Genomic DNA, 22,204 nt, shown 5'->3' with positions numbered 1-22,204 from the left:
TAAACAGCAAGGAGTCCAAATGGAGCTACGTGCGTGGATCGGGGAGGTTGGCCCTAGAGCTGCGCAGCCGCACTCGCGGCTATGCGGACTGCGCAGCCGCGGCCAGAGGAAGCGGCCATTTTGGGAGAGGCAGGGGGGCCCGACCCGGGCCGTGGGGTCGGGAGCTGCCCGGGGGGCTAATGAGCGGGGGGACCCGGCAGATCGGCACGGAGGGCGCGGACGGTGTCCTCCGTGCCGTAAAAGATTATACAGGTAATTAACTTTTTTGACTAATTTGGCCTCGTAAGTCCTTTAAGTGTTGCACTTTATCTTATCACTGTTCATTTGCACTACTACCTGCATGCAAGTTAGGGCCAGTGCACACCAAAAAGCGATAGCGTAAAAGCAAACGTTCAGCAAATTTTTAAGTGATTTTTTCAGAGCGATTCTAGGCATGTGCCTAGCAATTTTCTAAGCATGCCTAGCGATTTCTGAAGCGTTTTGGTGTAGCGTTTTTTATATTTTGTTACAATAGAGATGTAACGGAACAGCTTCTGTAACAAAAACACTTGGAAAATCGCTCTGGTCTAGCGCTTTTCAGAGCGATTTTCAACTTGCCTATACCTAACTTTGAGCAAAATTGCTGCAGGACCTGAGTTTGCATTTGGGGAAAAAGCACAGGGCTCTGGTGTACTCCATCCCGTTGAAATACATTAGCCAAGCACTTTTTGAAGCGTAAGCTTTTTAAAAAGTGCTCAGAAGCGCTCTTGGTGTGCGCCAGCCCTTAGAATTATTTTCATCTCTTTGACCATCTCTACTGCCGAATACCTTCTGCTGACCTTTCTTCGACTGACAAGTGATGAGCACAAATTTTGCATAATTGTAATTTTGCATCGCAGTTTGCAATTACAGTGCAAACTTGTAATGCGAAATTTCAGGAAAATTTGTATGTAATTCTGCATGTAAATGTAATCCATCTATAATGTTGCGTAATTACGTGAAATTCTGCACAATTTTGTGCCGACTTTAGCGGTTAATAGCAAAACCCCCATACAGGCTGTGATCACCAAAATTACAACGTATATTAAGTGAACAAGTCAAAAACCAGAATTTTTCAATAAGACCTTGTAGTTTTTGAGATAGTTGATTTTGAAAATGCAAAGGAAACATAGTTTTTAAACTTTTTTTTAAATACATTTGTTCCCAATATTCTACTTAACATTTTTGGTGATGATAGCATTACGCAAAATCAACTGCATGTCCAAACCATCCAAACCGTAATTACATATGGCCGTTACTGCAAAAAATAATTATAAGTAGTTAACAGATTACAATCATCACTGAGATTGACGAGTGTTCACCTTTTGTTATCTTCTGATCTCCTGATCACTTGTTAGCTTTACCAGTTTCCAACACAGCCATTTATTTATTTCTTTTGGAAAGGCAGAGGTACGCTTCAGTCTGTCTGACAGTCAGTCAGAGCATATGATGGAATTAGAATACTTTCAGCTGAGTTCTCATGATCACATCCTGAATACATGATGTGCTTATGGTAATCCGAATGGCTGAAGAGTCTTATGAGCATAACAGAAGCACCAGGACCTTCTCATTATCACCAGAACTACAGAGCGGAAAGCTGTGTATTGTCTTCTGCCTGACATACAAGATGGACCGCAGCTCCTACAAGCTCTACCATAAAGACCAGCCAGATACCAGGCCGTTGCTAGACATGTATTTTTCTGCAGACCCTGAATTGGTATTTAAAGATGACTCAATGACAGGTCCCATGGAGAAACTTCACAATGCATTTAAAAAGGGTAGGTAGTCTAATTCTATTGAACAGAATTTTTGTAATTCATTTTAGATATTCTGAAGAAATTACATCACCTTTCATAGGCATCAGCCTATGAAAGGGACTCGACTGTGTGCCTCTCCTGGGGACAGTTCAGTGAAAGAACTGCCCCCATACAGCGCTGTACTAGATTGCAGCACTGTACAAATTATTTTTGCCTTTTTTATATATATTTACAGCCTGCCAGCTCCGGTCTCGGCTGGCAGGCTGTTCACAGCCATCTCCCTGTTCCTCCTCCAGTGAACGGGTGCTCGCACGTGTGCTCGCTCCTTGCTATTCTCCCACATCGCCAGATGACGCACCAGTGCATGGTGGACAAACGAGAGAGCCACTGTGCGGCCTCCGTCCTGCGTTAGGTGGTCGCAGAGTGGTTAAACATTAAAAAAGAGGAGAACTTCTTCAACAAATGTCTAAGCAGGAGTGCAATACATATGGTTTGAGGGTGCTAGGGGAAAATAATGGACATGTTGACAATTTTGCTACAGACTTATGTGGTCACTATACTAAACAAGAATCCATTCATTTTTTATGTAAAGTCAGCTGCTTAGCCAATTCTAAAGTTAGATTTTCATGAGCATTTAGCATTTGGAAGTTGGGATGCTGCATTAATTACTATTGACGAGCACAAATTTAGCATAATCGTAATTTTGCATTGTAATTCGCAATTGCAATGCATAATCCCTGTATGACATTTCAGGAAAAATTGCAATTAATTTCATTTTTAAATTTCACCAAGGACCATAATTTTGCAATTTTGCAAAATGTGTGCGTAATTTTATGCTGACTTAAGCAGTTAATAGCAAAACCCCCAAATATGGCATTGTCACCAAAATTGTTATGCAGATTAAGGAGAAGAGTGGAAACAAGTCAAAAAGACCATGTTGTTTTTTTAAAAAAATGATTTTAAAAATGCATTTTTAAACTCAGGAAAATGAAAATTTATAAAAAAAAAACATTTTTACTTTGCCCTTTTTAAAATCGATTTTCTCAAAAACTACAAGGTCTTTTTGAAAATTATTTTTTTAATTAGTAACACTACTCTTCTTAACATATATAGCAATAGTGGTGACAATAGCATATATGGTAGCTTTGTCATTAAAGTGGAGTCGTCAGCCATACTATCTCATAAAAACATAAAGTGAGGTGCAAAGGTTTGGGCAACCTTGTTAATCTTCATGATTTTCCTGTTGGTTGTTACGACAAAAAATGCAATATCACTGTGTGTGTCTCCTATATGATATATGTAACTGACATTTTTTTCGTAACAACCAACGATTTATACAGGAAAATCATGACGATTAACAAGGTTGCCCAAACTTTCGCATCCCACTGTATATATAAGTAGATAAATACTTGCTCTACTTACATAACATATGTATTGCATGCACTGTCCACATTTTGATGTTAGTGATTTTTTGATGGTAAAAAAGGAGAAAATCCTTCTTACGATTTTCCATTTTTTTATGTCTCTATCTTGAAGCCAATCCTGACATAATTTCCTCCCTTAGGGCTTGTTCACACTACAAGAACTTTTTAAGCGCTAGAGACTTTAAAAGTTCTTGTTAATGCAATGCTATGGGGCACTTTATATTACAAAATCACATCGCTCCAGTGTGAAGACACACATACAGGATAAGATTAGCAAGAGCTTTTAAAATCACAAAGTGCTTAAAAAAGTTATTTTAGTGTGAACCAGCCCTTACTCTGTCTGTGTATCATTGCCTGCCCCCCTCCTAGTCTTCAGACACTCCCACCCAGGTCTGCAGTAAAAAGTGCATTTATAAATATGGGTCAATCAGAGAGGAACAGAGGTGTGGGAGGGGAAAACAGGAGGGAAAGAGGCTTCAGCTAATCAGGTTGCATTAGTTAAAATGGATCCGAGATAAACTTTTACTCATTGAATAATTGTGTTCCTTATATATAGTTTATAGAAAATTCCTCAAGCCAAATACTTTTTTTTTGTTTTTTTTTGTTTTAATACCCTAAATCCCTATAAACTAAACAAGCCTCACCCACAGCTCCTCCAGCGCCTAGGCACTCTGAGACCCATGTAGCAAGGGCTTAGGGGAGCTCAGTCTGTCTGGGCAGGAGGAGGAGGAGGTGTTACTAGCCAGAGTTTTCACAGGCTGAGGGGTGGAGATGCAGAGCAGCTTGCCTTTGTGTAATGATCTCAAGCAGAACATGGCTGCTCTCATTGTATCACAGGAAGAAATAATAATGTATTGTGTTGAAGCTGTTTGCAGCTAGATTTGCTGTGTAAACTATCTAAACTTTAGATAAGATATATAGACAAGCTACTTGTTATAGTTAGTTTTTTCATCTCGGATCCGCTTTAAGTCTAAGGGGAAAGTAAAGAGGAAAAAAAAAGAAAACCCAGCATGCCCCGCAACTTCCTTTGTGCGGCAGATGTAGAAAACAAGAGCAAGGGAAACTGGGGAATGATGTTTTATGGAGAAGAAAAATAAGAGTGATTTTTTTTTAACTTTTGAATTGCCTGGCATCCTCATTACTTGTTTACCAGATAAAAACAAAGAATTGTTTTTTGATTTTATGCCCAACAGTTACTCTTTAACTGTTAAATTCAGTATGAAATTATGCCAAAATTACATGAAAATTACATAAAATTAGAAATTACAAATGGATTAAACAAAATTGAATTGAATGTCTATGTGGCTCACACTGATCACAGGGTCAGGATCCTATGAAATCAGCTCCTGGCTGGTTTACGGAGCTCTACTTGATGGGCTCACTGACTCCCCAATCTTCTAAATGTAACCATTTACACAAACAAATCCAATCCCTTTTTTAGGCATTAGCAGAAAATAATTTGGAGTGGTCAGAACTAAACAAAAGGAGTTATTTCAGGAGTTATTACAGATACCTGTATGAACTAAAGCATAAAGACTAGAGATGGCACGAATCTCTGATTTTCGGTTCAGACTTTTGTTAACCGCAATAGACTTCAATGGGGAGGCCAACTGTGAAAACTAGAAACACTTATGCTGGCCGCAAAAGTGATGGAAAAGATGTTTCAAGGGGTCTAACACCTGGAGGGGGGCATGGCGGAGTGGGATAGACGCCAAAAGTCCTGGGGAAAAATCTGAATTTGACGCAAAGCAGCGTTATAAGGGCAGAAATCACATTGAATGCTAAATTGCAGGCCTAAAGTGCTTTAAAACATCTTGCATGTGTATACATCAATCAGTGAGTGTAATTAGAGTACTGCTTCACACTGACACACCAAACTCACTGTGTAACGCACCGCAAACAGCTATTTGTGTAGTGACAGCTGTGCTAGACTGGTGCGCATCATGGCCAGAGTGCAGGCAGTGGCGGTTTTCAAGCCGATATGGTCATCGGGCTAAGGTAGCTGAATTGACAGAACAGTGACTGTCCAGCTGATCAAATTTGGTCTGTCCACAATGAAGCAACAACCTTATTATCTTCTTGGGTGTGCCCAGCAGCCTTAAAAATGTTGACCCTCATGACGCACTATGGGGGCTAACCGATCTTCCGGAAAAGTTCCCGGTTTGCCGTGGGAACCGTTCACCGGTGAACCGTTCGGGCCATCTCTAATAAAGAGACACTGAACCGAAAAAAATATACACAATGAATTGGTTGTGTAGTACAGATAATTACTAGAAGATTGATAGCAAAGAAAATATTCTCATACTTTTATTTTCAGTTATATAGTGTTTTTTATAACATTGCATCATTCTTTAATATTTGCAGTTTCCACACTACTCAGCATTCTAAATGTTTTTACAGAGCAGTCTTGTGAACTATCGACCTGTCCTCTGCAGTAGAAAAAGTAAAACCTTGCCTGACAGTTGAGATAATAAAGAAGACAGACCTCTTTGCGACTTTGAAAGTCTTGGACAAAAGCTTAAAGAGACTCCGTAACAGAAATTGCATCCTGTTTTTTATCATCCTACAAGTTCAAAAAGCTATTCTAATGTGTTCTGGCTTACTGCAGCACTTTATACTATCACTGTCTCTGTAATAAATCAATGTATCTTTCTACTGTCAGACTTGTTGGCCTGTGTCTCGAAGGCTGCCAAGTTCTTCAGTGTTGTGATTCTGCTATGAACTCCCCCTTCCAGGCCCCTCTATGCACACTGCCTGTGTGTTATTTAGGATTAGAGCAGCTTCTCTCTTCTCTCTTATCTTTTACAAGCTGGATAAATCGTCCTCTGAGCTGGCTGGGCTTTCACATACTGAAGAATTACAGACAAGGGCAAAGCTGTTTGCAGGAAGAAACAAGCAGCCTGAAACTTCAGTGCATGAGAACAGGGGGAAAGAAACACACAAATGATCTCTTGAGATTCAAAAGGAAGGCTGTATACAACCTGCTTGTGTATGGATGTATTTTCTATGTGTGGACATACTGTACATCAACCTACTTCCTGTTTTGGTGGCCATTTTGTTTGTTTATAAACAAACTTTTTAAAACTGTTTTTAACCACTTTTATTGCGGCGAGGAGCGGCGAAATTGTGTCAGAGGGTAATAGGAGATGTCCCCTAACGCACTGGTATTATTACTTTTGTGCGATTTTAACAATACAGATTCTCTTTAATGGCTTTTTTGCATAGAGATAACAACTGGAGTTTCTTAACTCTTCCTGTACTGGAAACAATTAGACTTATGTCTCTGCTCATAATGTTTTATTTCTTAGCTGTACTACACAAATCATTATATCATATTTTTTTTACACTTCATTGTCTCTTTAAAGCGGTATAAAACCCTGACATAATATTCAATAAAAACATGTTTTCCTTTTTTTAAATGCCATACGGTTAGCATATTTGCTTTTGTGCACAAGTATTATTATTCATTTAGAAATTACAAGTTCCCAAAGTAAATTTTTTTTGCTATAAGAACAGCCTTTGCATATTATACATGTTTTTATTCATCCTGTATTAACCATTTACCGACATCCTATCGTATTAAAACGTCATGCTTACCGCTATTAACGGCAACATGGCGTTTTAATACGTCACGCATTCCCGCCGCTGCTACCAGCGTGTGCACGCCGCTACCGCCGCTGCTTCCATCGGGATCCCGTGCTGGGTGATTGGGGAAGAAGACCGAACTTTCCTCTACCCAATCGCAGTGCCTGGAGTGAATGGACGTGACAGCGAACAGCGGCTACATCCATTCACAAAAACAGGAAATGTAACAATTAAATAAAGTGTAAAAAAAAAAAAATGAACACTTCCTATGAGTGTTCACTAGCGCCAAAAAGTATATTACACCTACAAAATACATACATTTTCAAGTATATACACAACATTAATAAAATTACACTTCCAACCCTCCCCCCCCCCCCCCCAAAAAAAAAAAACACTTGTAAAAAAAAAATCAGCTTAAAAAAATAAATAAATAGCTGCTTTATGGACTCAGCTTTTTTATTCTATATTTTATGGGGGAAAATTAATTTTAATTTATTACATAGGGGCTTGTAATTATGGCCTGAACAACAAAAAAATTAACAGAAAATTAACACTTATATTTCAAAATAATATACTGTCGCCATACATTGTGATAGGGACATAATTTAAACGGTTTAATAATCGGGACCACTGGGCAAATAAAACGTGTTTGTTTTATCCACAGGAGAATGTTTAATTTTAAAACTATAATGGCTGAAAACTGAGAAATAATATTTTTTTTTTCCTGTTTTTCTCATTAAAATGCATTTAGAATAAAAAAATTCTTAGCAAAATGTGCTATCCACAGAAAGCCTAATTGGTGGCGGAAAAAACGAGATATAGATCATTTTCTTGTGATAAGTAGTAATAAAGTTATTAGGTAATAAAAGGGAGGAGCACTGACAACTGAAAATTGCTCTGGTCCGTTAGGATAAAAACCCTTGGGGGTGAACTGGTTAAAGCAGAAATGCTTTCTGAGTGTCTGTCTGTGTTCAGGAGAGTCTGCACAGTCAGAGAATGTGTCACCTTCCTCACTTAAAACAATTAAGTAAACACAAGATAACATTATCTCCAGTTCGGATGCGTCCAGCTTTCCCAGCAGGGAGCTTGCAACTCATGTGTTTAACTAATTGAATGCTGTTCTAGTAAAAAAAAAATGGTGGTAGCATATATTATGCTGTAAATAATCTTTAAGAGCAAAGATGAAATGCTGGGTTTCATTCCGCTTTAAAGTAAACCCGAGCTGAAAACAAACTGATGAGATAAACAATTGTAATTGTACCCCTACTCCTAAAAATTACCTTTTTTATCTATCCAATGGTTTTATTTTATAATTCAACATTTACAAAGTAGATTGGATGTTTTCTTGTGTCTGCTCAGTGGCAGTCTAAGTGCTTGTCTGCTTGTACTCCATAGAGCAGAGGTCTCAAACTCGTGGCCCGCGGGCCATTTGTGGCCCTCGGTACAATATTTTGTGTCCCGCGCTGGCAAAAGCAAAAGAGACAATGAAGCAAACTATTTTTGCCTATTTTACCTTATACTTCGCTTCAGTGCTCCCAAGTAATCCGCCGTATCCCCACCGCTAAACGAGGGCTGCAGAGCCCCCAAATCCCCCGGGCAAACATCCACGACTGCGCTGAGGGGCATAGCTTCCAGCTGTAGCTCTCCCCCTCCTGACGTCAATCGCCGCACGGATCGCCGCCTCTCCCCGCCCCTCTCTGTGAAGGAAGAGTGAGAGGGGCGGGCAGAGGCGTCAATCCGCCGCGATTGACATCAAGAGGGAAAGAGCTGAAGCTGAAAGCTCTGCCCCTACCAGGAAATGCCGGCGGATTGCCCCCCTGGGGGATTTAGGGGCTCTGCAGTCCTCGTTTTGTGACAGGGACACGGCGGATTACTTGTAATGGGACCACTGAAGCGAACTATAAGGTAAAATAGGCAAAATAGTTTGGACACTTCATGTTCAGAAGAAATAATTAAAACTGTTAATAATGACATTTGAGGACTTTTTTTGTGAAATCCCTTATGCGGCCCAGCCTCATCCTGACTTTGCCTCCTGCGGCCCCCAGGTAAATTGAGTTTGAGACCCCTGCCATAGAGTAACATTAATCCATGCCATGCACTGATGAGGATCAACCAATCCGAAACAGTCTGTATGAGTGTTGGATTATTGTGGCTCTGTACAAATTAACAAGCTGATACATCATTGCATTTTAAGTGGATCTGGAGGTGTATTTAGCGTCTAAGGGCAACAGTGGTTGATTTGCATATTTCAGCAGTGATACACTGGGAGAGAGACATCTCGGAGCTCACTCCAACCTGAATTATCGCAAATACTTTCTGTTTTAAGTAAGCAAACATTTGCACTGTACATACACATGTTTGTCTCATCATGTCACATGTTCCCTCGGGTACACTTTAAACCTTAAAATCCACATCCTCGTGATTAAAGCGGTTTAACACCCAGCATTACAACTTTGCTTTAAAAGATTGCTTACAGCTTAGAAATTATTATGCCAGATTTTTTTTTAAGCAGAAATTCACTGAATGGGTTAAACATGACATTTTAGTGTTGGATTTAACTAGGAATCCGCATCCATTCTTATCTTTAGTTACAAATGTATCTTTGTTTGGAATGCAATTAGACCTCTGAAAAGCCTGCCGGGGAAGCCCTCTTTGTTCTCTCAGAGCAGTGTTTGTTTATTACTTTGTAAATAGATACATTTGTAACTAAACCTAAGCACGGAGGAGGATTTTTAGCTAAATGCAGCACTAAAATGTCATGTTTAATCCATTCAGTGAATTTCTGCTAAAACAAAAATCTGGCATAATCGTTTCTAAGCTGTAAGCAAAGTTGAAATGCTGGGTGTTAGACCACTTTAAAGAGACTCTGAAGCGAGTCTCAATTCTATTTTTTAACCTATATTAATGTTAAGCCCCATAAGCACAGCTAAACCACCGCTATCCCACGGCAAAACGAGGGGTTAATACCCCCCAAATCCCCTCTCCTGTGTTGGGGGAGCACTTCCTGATTGAGGCCTCAAACCTGCTACGGTTGGTCACTGGGTGCCTGGGGTTCAAATTTAGAAAAATCCACAATCAGCCAATCTGAGTTGTTTCATTTCAATGGGAAAATACAAATTATTGATGCCAAGGACCCCAAAGCTCATAAACATGGTCGGAGCCAACAACAAAAACATACATATCTGGGCAATGCCGTGTCATCAGCTAGTATATATTATAAATAGAAAGGGAGCACACAACCAAAGAGTTGCACACTCCATAAATCACATAGCATGTAAAGGTTTGCAAGGAATGCCGAAGTGCATGTATGGTAGTTGTGGCCAGCGACCCCAATCTTTCTTCACCATGTACCGCTATTTGCCATCCAGAGCACATAGTGGCATTATATAGGTCAGTGATGGCTAACCTTGGCACTCCAGCTGTGAAAACTGCAAATCCCATCATGCCTCTGCATCCCCGAGTTATGCTTAGAGCTGTCAGAGTATTGCAATGCCTAATGGGACTTGTAGTTCCACCACAGCTGGAGTGCCAAGGTTAGCCATCACTGATATTGGTGCTTAGTAGTATTAAATAAATATGACCATATTCTTTTTTGCCATCATTTTCACAAACATAAAACATTTTCACACAAATTAGAATATTGGAGAAACAAAGATAAGCATGAGAAAGCACATTGTCAAGAAAGTCTTTATTTTCGTGCAAGTCAGTTCCTTGCGTAAATCCATAATATTTTCATGAAAGTATTGAGCCACAGGAAAATGCAAATTTTTATGTGAAAATGGAAAATTTTAACTTACCCCCTGAGTGAAAAAGCATACTTCCCCTTAGCTTCTAAACATACAGTACTTTGGCATCTATTTAGGTATCTGCACCTCGGCACCTTACCTTTTGTTTCCCGCAAAATGCTGTGCACACTGCTGGTGAGCATAGAAGATGCTGAGCTTCTTGCCCAGTAAGTTTCCCATCCTTAAAGAGAACCTGTACTGTAAAATTCTTACAATAAAAAGCATACCATTCTATTCATTATATTCTCCTGGGCTGCTCTGTGCTGTTTCTGCCTCTCCCTACTGCAATCTTGGCTTGTAATTGCCATTTTTATGCAGTGTTTACAAACAAAAGGCATAGCAATTTGATACGCTGAGAGTAGCTTAGTGTGTGGGTCGTACAGAGTGTGCAGGGGGCCTGGAGAGGGTGTGTATAGCTTCTATCCAATCACAAGCAGCACAGCACATTTCAGCCTGACTGCCTCAGCCCGACAGACCCGACAGAGGAGAGAAGATTAGATCCTATAACAGAGATAATACAGCCACTGTGCAAATAGGAAAGGCTGCAGTAAGACAGAGCACATTAGAACAGCTATAGGAACATATAGGATAGAAGAAATAAGGCTCAAAATGATGTTACAGAGTCTCTTTGAGGGGATAATCTGATCACCCTGAATTTCTCCCCAATACTAAAAAAAAAAAAAAGTATAATACAATTAATTGTATGTGTAGTACAGATAATGAAACTACAAATCCCATCATGCCTCTGCCTCCCTGAATTATGCTTAGAGCTGTCAGAGTATTGCAATGCCTCATGGGACTTGTAGTTCCACCACAGCTGGAGTGCCAAGGTTAGCCATCACTGGAATAGAACATCAGTAGCAAAGAAGCACAGTCATTAACAGTGTAAGAATCGCTGCAGTTTACATTTTCCCAGTGAAAGTTGTATTTGTCTCCGCCCACTTTTTGGTTATGGGAATAAAAAGTATCCTATACTTTATTCCAGGTAATTTACTATGTGTGTGCCAAATTTCATTCAAATCCATTCAGCCATTTTTGCGTGGTTGAGTAACAAACATCTAAACATCCAAACTTTTGCATTTGTAATATTAGTAAGATATATTCACTTAGCAACTTCTGCCACACTTTTCTACGACCATGTTTATAAACACCTGTAAACACATGTAAACACTTGTATCTGTTTTTAGAAAATGGAGTTAGTATAGCACCATCTTGTGGCCAAAAAATAAAACTACTTCCAAATACACCATTATACACTTACTGTAGAAAAATTAAATACATGTTCATTATTTTTTACTGTAACTCCTTCACCCCTAACCCAAAATAAAATATTATTGCCATACATTGTACTAGGGACACAATTTAAACATTGTAATAACCGTGACAAATGGGCACATAAAACGTGTTTATCTACAATAGCACATTTTAATTTTACAATTTTTACAATAGCTGAAAGCTGAGAAATGGTGATTTTTTTCATTTTTTCTTATTCTTCCCTGTCAAATGCATATATAATAATATAATTCTTAGCATAAAGTACTGCCCAAATAAAGAAATATATAGATCATTTCAGTGTGATAATTAGCGATAAAGAGCTTTTTAAGGGGAAAAAAACAAAAAACAAAAAACCTGTGGTAGAGAAGTGGATATATAATATATATGCATATATATATATATATATATATATAATATATATATATATATATATATATATATATATATACACACACACACACACATATCATACTAATATAATAAATGGGAAAGTTCGGATGTTTGGATGTTTGGATGTTTGGATGTTTGTTACTCGATCACGCAAAAACGGCTGAACGGATTTGAATGAAATTTGGCACACACATAGTACATTACCTGGAAAAAAGTATAGGATACTTTTTATTCCCATAACCAAAAAGAGACAAATACAAATTTCACTGGAAAATGTAAACTGCAGCCATTCTTACACTGTTACACTGGAGGTGTGTTTAGCTTCTGAGGGTAGCATGGTTAATTTGCATATATTCAGCAGTGATGCCCTGGGAGACATCTCAAGCTCATTCCAACCTGAATTATCGCAAATTCTTTCTGTTTTAAGAAAGCAAACTTTTGTTTTTCTTAAAGAGAAGCTGTTAGGTATAAGGTCTCAGAGAAAATAAACACATATATCAGTAGCTAAACATTGGCTGTACTTACATTACATATGCATTTCACTGTCCACGTTTGGATTTCACAGAATTTGTATATAGTATATGCAGAGATAGATGCTCCTGACAGCTCATGGCAGGTTCCATGTTTTTCTGTCAAATGTGTCATCATGTCCTGCCTGCTTCCTGATCACAGATAAGCTTGTACTAAATAACACAGTGTGCAGTGAATATTAATGAGCCATGTGGCTAGGAACAATAGCTGACTCCTGCAGTGTAGTCTGCCCGAGATTTATCAGTGCTACGCGATTACAAGCTGCTGTAATGTCTCATTAGCAGCCGAGGGGAGAGCCCCAGAATGCTTTGCAGTATGATATGCGGCTTGCGTCTTCTTAAGAATAACAGACTTGCTGATAAGCACACATCAAAGGTAACTGAGATTTTTATCTTCACTAATTGCTTTTGGGCTTCCTTCTAAACTGTTTAACACAGGAGAATAGAGGTTTAAATTAGCTTCTGCAGCCTGACAGTTACTCTTTAACATCTTAGTAAGGGGGCTTTTAGGACCATTGTAGTCCCTTACACACTCCAATGAGTTCTGGGTCACCATGAGCTTGCTGGTTAGTCTGTACCTCTCGGTGTTACAAGCCCTACTGCATAGAGCCAAATTAATTCATGCCATGCACTGATAAGGAGCAAACAATCCAAAACAGTCTGTATGCAAGTTGAATTATTATGGCTCTGTACAAATTAACACGCTGACACAGCATTGCATTCCAGCGGTTCTGGAGGTGTGTTTAGCTTCTAAGGGTAACAATGGTTAATTTGCATATATTCAGCAGTGATGCACTGGGAGACATCTCAAGCTCACTCTAACCTGCATTATTGCAAATTCTTTCTGTTTTAAGAAAGCAAACTTTTGTTTTTCTTACACTGTTAATGGCAGGGTTCTCAAACTTTGCACAGGTGGTCGTTGGGTGACTAGGATTATTATTCAGAAAAGTGGTTGGAGCCTATAAAAGCCAATCAAATTTCACCTATTGATTTTCAAGGGGAATATTTACATTTCTGCCAGTCTTGCACTGTTAATGGCACAAGCCTCAAACCTGGCATAGTTGATCATTGGGTGACTGGGGTTCAATTTCAGAAAGCGGGTGGGGCCACAAATAGCCAATCAGATTTGATTAATTCCAATGCAAATTATTGTTGCCAAACACCGCAAAGCTCACAAACTTGGTAATTGAGTAATTGATTAATTGTGTGTTAGGGTTAGGAAAGTGGGCACAGCCAACACCAGCCAAATACATAAGCGGGCAACGCAGGGTCATAAGTGGGCGGAGGCAAATACAAATTTTACTGGGAAATTGTAAACAGCAGCCATTCTTACACTGTTAATGGTAGGGTTCTCAAACTTTGCACAGTTGGTTACTGGGTGACTGGGGTTAATATTCAAAAAAGTGGGTGGAGCCTACAAAAAAACAATCAAAAATTACCTATTGATTTTTCAGGGGAATATTTCATTGCTGCCATTCTTGCACTGTTAATGGCACAAGCCTCAAACCTGGTACAGTTGATCATTGCGTGACTGGGGTTTAAATGTATATAACGGGGTGGAGCCCCAAACAGCCAATCTGATTTGTTTCATTTTAATGCAGGTTATTGATGCCAAAGACCGCAAAGCTCACAAACTTGGTCATTGAGTAATTAAGTAATTGTGTGTTAGGGTTAGGAAAAGTGGGCGCAGCCAACACCAGCCAAATACATAATCGGGCAATGCTGGGTCATCAGTAGGCAGAGACAAATACAAATTTCACTGAGAAAATGTAAACTGCAGCAATTATTACACTATTAATGGTAGGGCTCTCAAACTTTGCACAGTTGGTCACTGGGTGACTGAGATTCAGAAAATTGGGTGGAGCCTACAAAAGTCAATCAAAATCCACCTATTAATCTTTAAGGAGAATATTTAATTCATGCCATTCTTGCACTCTTAATCACCTGTACCTGGTAAAGTTGGCCATTAGGTGATTGGGGTTCAAATTCAGAAAAGGGGTGGAGCCACAGCTAATCAGATTTATTTTATTTCAATGCAAATTATTGATGCCAAAGACTGCAAAGCTCACAAACTTGGTCATTAAGTAATTTTGTGTTAGGGTTAGAAAAAGTGGGCGGAGCCAGCTCCAGCCAAATACATACCTGGGTAATGCTGAGTCTTCAGTGGGCAGAGACAAACACACATTTCACTGGGAAAATGTAAACTGCAGCCATTCTTACACTATTAATTCTAAAAGTTGGTCACTGGGTGACTGGGATTAATATTCAGAAAAGTGGGAGGAGCCTACAAAAAACAATCACAATTCACCTATTGATTTTCAAAGCAAATATTTAACCACTTTGTCCTCCTTGACGTATAAAAACGTCAAGGAGGACAGGCGCGCTCCCGCGGCCGATCGCGCGCGTTCACGCGCACTCCCGGCCGCGGAGTCGGTAGCCACGGAATCAATGTATCGGGCTATGGAGCCCGATCACTGATTTCTCTCCCCCGCTGAAAAAGCGACAGCTTCTCTCGGAAGCTTCGCTCTTTCTGAAGCTGTGTCCCTCTAAGCGTACATTGTACGCTTAGAGGGACGTCATGTAAAAAAAATCGAGATTGCCATCTTGTGGCCAAAAAGTAAAACTACAAGTAAATGCCAAAAAACATTACAATACACCAATATTTCCCCAAATAAAACACTTTTATATCCCACCCTCCCAAAAATGCCCACATAAAATGTTTAATTTAAAAAAAAAAAAAAAACATTACTATAAAAAAAACAAAACACATAAATATTTACCTAAGGGTCTAAACTTTTTAAATATCTATGTAAAGATGAAATATTTCTCTCTATTTTTTTTTATAAGCTTGTAAATAGTGATGTATGCAAAATGGAAAAAATGCTCTTTTATTTCCAAATAAAATATTGTCACGATACATTGTGATAGGGACATAATTTAAATAGTGAAATAACCGTGACAAATGGGCAATAACAATACGTGGGTTTTAATTATGGAGGCATGTATTATTTTAAAACTATAATGGCCGAAAACTGACAAATAATGAATTTTTTCATTTTTTTTCTTATTCTTCCTGTTAAAATGCATTTACAGTAAAGTGGCTCTTAGCAAAATGTACCCCCCCCCCAAAGAAAGCCTAATTGGTGGCGGAAAAAACAAGATATAGATCAGTTCATTGTGATAAGTAGTGATAAAGTTATAGGCTAATGAATGGGAGGTGAACATTGCTCGGATGCATAAGCTGAAAATGACTGAGATGTTAAGTGGTTAATTGCTGCCATTTTTGCACTGTTAATGGCACAAGCCTCAAACCTGGTACAGTTGATCATTGGGTGACTGGGGTTAAATATTTAGAAAAGGGGTGGGGCCACAAACAGCGAATCACATGTGTTTCATTTCAATGAAAATTATTCATGCCAAAGACCACAAATCTCACAAACTTGGTCATTGACTATTGACAATTGTGTAAAAAGAAGAACCGAGAGCCAAATATAGTGTAGTAGGTTAAGACAATGGGTAAATGTAGAAGAGTACAGTGATATACTCACAAACCAGGGTTACCTCCAGGCAACCACTGTATGGGCAGGTGAGGAACTTAGCCTGTCCTCACTCAGGAATAAGAAGTCGCTCTCTGTAGACAGGAAAAAGATTTTTGGGGTATCCCCCTCCACCAAGGGTGGATATTAAGTATAACGTAACGAGAACAGAGGCGCCAAAAGAGTAAAAACAGTAATTAAAAGTTTTTAAAAAGAATTGCTTAGGAGGCAGTGGTGGACTTACCTCCCACAAGCAGACACAACAAGCTGTGTATTCAGAAGTAAAAAGATTTATTGGTACACTCCGGGGGGTAGTCGCAACGCGTTTCGCAGGTAAAACCCGCTTCCTCAGGCAATAACAAACGGAGTACATACAACTGGGGACAAGAGGCACAATTGGTATATGATCTCGGACATATGCATATGTAAATTAAACAAGTGTGAGATGATAGACACATATATACACAAAATATGCAAAAATTGCAGTAGTGCTTGCAACACTCAATGTTAGCTATTATGCTGTAATGGAAAAGTGAGTGTTTAAACAAGTGAGAGGGCAGGAGGGGCCCAGAGTAAAGTGGGGATATACTGATGTGTGTAAAAAATAAAAGATAAAAAGTAAATGTGTGTGGATGGGGGAATATATATATATATATATAGTGGAGAATATGTGTATACAGGGCAAGATGGGGAAAACTAAAGGGGGGGGGGGAAACGAGTATTCCGATGGGGTGTGTGTGTAAGGGACACAAAATAGGTGGAAAGGTGATATGCGCAATGTTGATCTGACTGTACGGTTAGGGGGAGAGGCATAAAGGAGCATAGCGTTACGGTCTCAGTGAGAGCAGCATGAAGAGGAACATTGTGTCACCTATTAAGAGCGTATCATATGTGTAGCTGCTGTTGGCTGTGGCCACTTTTTCTAACCCTAGCACACAATTGACAATTGTGTGTTAGGGTTAGAAAAAGTGGCCACAGCCAACAGCAGCCAAATACATACCCGGGAAACATTAGGACATTAGTGGGTGGAGAAAAATACAAATTTAACTGCCAGAATGTAAACTGCAGCCATTCTTACACTGTCTGTCAAAGGCAGGGTTCTTAAACTTTGCACAGTTGGTCACTGGGTGACTGGGATTAATATTCAGAAAAGTGGGTGGAGCCTACAAAAGCTAATAAAAATTCACCTATTGATTTTCAAAGGAGTGGAGCCACAGCCAATTAGATTTATTTCATTCCAATGCCAATTATTGATGCCAAAGACCGCAAAGCTCACAAACTAGGTCATCATTGAGTAATTGTGTGTTAGGATTAGAAAAAGTGGACAGAGCTAACACTAGCCAATTACATACCCGGGCAACGCCGGGCGACCAGCTAGTATATATATATATATATATATATATATATATATATATATATATATATATATATATATATATATATATATATATATATTAGTACTTATATAGCGCCAACATCTTCTGCAGCGCTGTACAGAGAACATATTGTCTTGTCACATAACTGTCCCTCAGAGGAGCTCACAATCTAATCCCTACCATAGTAATTTGTCTATGTATGTATTCTGCAGTGCATTTATTGTAGTCTAGGGTCAATTTAGGGGGAAGCCAATTAACTTTTTTGTATGTTTTTTTGGATGTGGGAGTAAACCAGAGCACCCGGAGGAAACCCACACAGAGACAGGGAGATCATACAAACTCCTTACAGATGATGACCTGGCTGGGGTTCAAAACAGGGACCGAGCGGCACGCTGCAAGGCAAGAGTGCTAACAACTACACCACCGTGCTGCCCGTAGATATATATATATATATATACGTTTACTTTTTTTAGCTTGCTGCAAAAAAGATTAGTGGTTTTAGATCTTCATGACCTAGACTGGTATGACATACATAACATTACATACTGAATCTGATCAAAGCCTCACTGCAACACCAAAATAAATTCAGCACATTACCATTTTACATCTCAAATCCCCTCCTTCCTCAAACATCGGTCACATGCTCACAGTTCCCTTCCTCACTGATTGGCTTTGACTGATTGACTTCTCCAGTGACAGTTGTAAAGAGAGGAGGAGCACTGGATCTATTGCCACAGCTTTGAGGAGTGCAGCATGCAAAAAGTAGATCTGCCAATTGTATCAAGCAGTCACAGCAGTAGCACACATCCAGTTTATTAGCCACTTCTTTATTGTTTAAACCTTTAAAACAGCATAGGCCGAAGCACAAATCACAGGTGAGAGAGGGGTCAATAAATTATTATAGAGGTCGACCGCTGTTTCGCTCCTATCATGTAGCTTTGTCAGGACCATTCTAATAAAGGGCCATGATAGCAGGAGCAAAACAGCTGTCGACCACTTTACTAATTGATTGGCTTCTCTCTCACCTGTGGTTTTGTGATTTGGCCTATGCCATTTTAAAGGTTTATACAATAAAGTGGATGTGTTCTGCTGCTGCTGCCTCTGTGACCTGTTTGCTAGTAATAAACTTGTTACAATGATATTGAAGAAATAGGTATCAGATTTTTTTTCTAATTTTTACGGTCCTTTCCTGTGTACCTTCTGCAGGTCGCCTGGCTGGAAAATTGTTGATTGACCTCAGTGCTAGCCCATCAATTCATCATCTCTTATTTGCCTGTGAATTCTTCCAAGAGATCATGCTGATGAGGACCAATGAGAAATGCATCATGGAGATATTGAAATGGCAGGGTGATCGCACTGGAGCTTTCTGCTGGGGGCACGCAGCCACCCATGTTGTTAAATTAGAAGGAAAGAGGTGAGTTCTTGTAGAATGACCTTTGCAATCAATAAGGACCTTTGCAATCAAAAGTACTATTTGTATCACCTGTGATCCTCAGTTTGATAACATATCATATTTCTCCAGTGATGATGACTCTGAGGCTAAGGAGTTGAAGCTTAAGGAGGCTATTACCCGGGTTGTGAAATTTGACACAGACACAGAATCTCTAGCGGATCTGATAGGAGGTCAACAGGCCGACTGCGTCATCTCAGCTTGGCTGCTGGGTATGATATCTGAAAATGAAGAGGAGTACATATGGAACCTAAGAAAGATGATAGAGCTTTTAAAACCAGGAGGACACCTGATCATACTTGGGATAACAAATGCCTCATATTACACATGTGGGGAGCAAAAATTCCATGTTTTCAAGTATGATGAAAATTTTGCAAAAAAGGCTCTTGTTGGAGAAGGAATGACGATCCTCCAATGTGAAGCTACCCCTAGAAAATCTAAGAGTCATTTAATTGATTTTGATAATGTCCTGTTCATCACAGCTTGCAAACAGAATAAGGGTTGAAATTACTTAAACTAAATACTGAGCCTAAAAAGCTGGAGATAAAAATTTAAAATATACTTACAGCATTTTATGCTTTAGCCGCAAGAATATATTGTTCTTAATTGCTTTCAATGTTATGCTAATTTTAAATATAAATTAAATATAAAAATTAAAAGAAAAACAGTGTCATTGAGTAATCTCAAGAAAATCCTTTACCCTGCTGTATGTCTGTATGTTGACTCTTAAGAATTCTCAAATAACACATCAGCATCACAGGATGGTTGACCACCCAGGCATGATCTGACTATTTTTAAGGTGGCCATAATTTGGCCTATGGCCATATGATCGACCCTTTAATTTAATAATCTTATCGAATCAAGTGTATTTCAGTATACCCGTTCAATGAAAAGTGGTCAATATGTTGAATTGACCAACTTTGTTGACCAGGATGGGAGATATCGGTGCGTCACACAGGAATCAGCAACTGTCCACATATCATTTGATCTATACTGAATCTATACTGAATTGATTTTTGCATTTAGAGCATGGGGGCACAACATTGGTCAGATCGATTTGTGAAAGTGAATCACATAATGTATCACTTGTAATGTTTGGGCCACTAGCCAATCGACTTCCGATCAACCACGCTGAGGTCGGTGGCCCAGTTAAGTTGATTGCTTAGTCAATGAAGCAAAGTCGCAAGATGTATGGCTACTTTTAGGGCCTTCAACTGGCCAGGGCCCAGATAAAATGGAAAGCTCTTGCTTCCTGGCAAAGGAGTGGTGATAGCAATATCAACTTTAATTGCCCGGGCAGGAAGTTTCTGCAGATAAAGGTGTATATTTTTCCTCTTCAGACAAATTAGACAACTCATTTTTCTTATCTAGGACTTCTCTAACTTATGACAGTAAAGGCAGGATAATATGGATTCAAAGAGGCTTTTTTTAATGGTATTGCTGTTTTGGAAGACCTTACATTCATACCAAACAGTGTGTCTGAAATCAATGCTGAGGGGTACTGAATTTGGTTAGAAACTAATGCACAGTCACAGAGTCACATGGCTTTGACTCTATGAATCACAGTTACTCATTCTTATAATTGCCCAATGAAGTGTGCTGTAGACCCATGAAATGTGTTGCAGCATTATTGGAGTGATCAATAAATATTTGTTTTTATCTGACATTGTTATATCGAGTTTTCATTGGGGAGGTAAGTTCACCACTGCCTCTTGTTTTCAACTGTTTTTAATATATTGGCGCCTCTGTTTCATTAATACTTAATTTTGTATAGCAGGAGAAATTGGCAGTGCCTTTAGACAGAGGCTGTACCCGAATTAGCTATTTGCAAAGATGTGCAGAGCTCCAAAATATGGACAAAACAGGTACAGCAAAGGAGGGCGTTAGCATCAGTATAAATAATATGTGCACAAGTTATTCCCTACTAGACTTACCCAGGGTGATGATGGGCCCTTGCGGGGAAGACCTACTGCTAGTCTAAGTCTAACAATAAAAAATAATTTGAATGGTGCTGCTAATCATAAATGGTATACACATTTCTTCAAACAGACATCAAACAAGAGACAGCGCTCCAGGCTGCAAACGGAAATAAAAGCCAACAGAGGCATGCAGAGCCCCAAAGGGGCTAAATACATGCCTGAATGCAAACCAGATGCAAATTATGTACTAATTCCTAATCTAAAAATTTGAATGCAGGTTGAAGCACATTAATGATAGAGTTGGCTTGAACCTCCGACTTTCGGTTCGCGAACCTCGAACGCGAACTTCCGCAAAAGTTCGCAAACCTGCAAACTTCAATCGACTTCAATGGGCAGGCGAACTTGAAAAACTACAAACACTGTTTCTGGCCACAAAAGTGATGGAAAAGATATTTCAAAGGGTCTAACACCTGTAGGGGGCATGGTGGAGTTGGATACATGCCAAAAGTCCCGGGGAAAATTACGGATTTGATGCACAGCAGGGTTTTAAGGGCAGAAATCACATTGCATTCCTAAATTGGAGGCGTAAAGTGCTTGAAAACATCTTGCGTGTGTAGACATGGATCAACAGGTAGTGTAAGTAGTGTACTGCCTCAAACTGACAGACCAAACTCACTGTGTAACACACCGCAAACAGATGGCCGTGCTGGTGCGCACGTTGGTGAGAGTGCAGGTGATGGCAGCTTTCCAGCCCATTTGGTCGGGCTGAGGTAGCTCAATGACAGAACAACAGTGACTGTCCAGCTGATCGAATTTGGTCTGTCTACAATGAAGCAACGACCTTATTATCTTGGGTGTGCCCCCCAACAAACTCATATAGCCAGTCATTGCTTCAATGTGATACGCAAGCCCCTTCACCGCCGCAAGGTAACGAGATGCAGTGAAGGGTATTGAGTGCTGGTAGAACAATGTGCAGTCACACAGGTGCAGTGAAAGGTATGCAGTGACTGGCTGCTGGTATAACATTGTGCAGTCACACAGGTACAGTGAAAATTGATGCTCTGACTGCTGGTAAATAAAACAGTGTGCGGTCACACAGATGCAGTGAAAGGTATGCAGTGACTGCTGGTATAAAAATGTGCAGTCACACAGGTGTAGT

General features: G+C 39.5%; 1 protein-coding gene across 1 annotated transcript; it reads left to right on the top strand.

Moving 5' to 3' along the window:
* The first annotated feature begins 1,504 nt into the window (after positions 1-1,504).
* Positions 1,505-20,790, top strand: LOC137521893 (indolethylamine N-methyltransferase-like). The gene is made up of 3 exons (XM_068241752.1): positions 1,505-1,796; positions 18,883-19,090; positions 19,199-20,790. Exons 1-3 carry the CDS (start codon positions 1,529-1,531, stop codon positions 19,629-19,631), a joined length of 909 nt encoding a protein of 302 aa, XP_068097853.1. The 5' UTR covers positions 1,505-1,528; the 3' UTR covers positions 19,632-20,790.
* Positions 20,791-22,204: the final 1,414 nt, after the last annotated feature.

Source organism: Hyperolius riggenbachi, chromosome 6, assembly GCF_040937935.1.
Source record: "Hyperolius riggenbachi isolate aHypRig1 chromosome 6, aHypRig1.pri, whole genome shotgun sequence".
NCBI classification, from domain to species: Eukaryota; Metazoa; Chordata; class Amphibia; order Anura; family Hyperoliidae; genus Hyperolius; species Hyperolius riggenbachi.
The sequence above is the reverse complement of the archived record's forward strand: the minus strand, read 5'-3'. Positions and strand labels throughout refer to the sequence as shown.

What these genes read in the sequence shown, in the direction of transcription:
- LOC137521893 (XM_068241752.1), top strand. Translation starts at nt 1,529, where the DNA reads ATGGTAATCCGAATGGCTGAAGAGTCTTATGAGCATAACAGAAGCACC. An exon ending in TCACAATGCATTTAAAAAGG is followed by an intron (nt 1,797 to 18,882) that starts GTAGGTAGTCTA and finishes TACCTTCTGCAG; the next exon opens with GTCGCCTGGCTGGAAAATTG. An exon ending in GTTAAATTAGAAGGAAAGAG is followed by an intron (nt 19,091 to 19,198) that starts GTGAGTTCTTGT and finishes ATATTTCTCCAG; the next exon opens with TGATGATGACTCTGAGGCTA.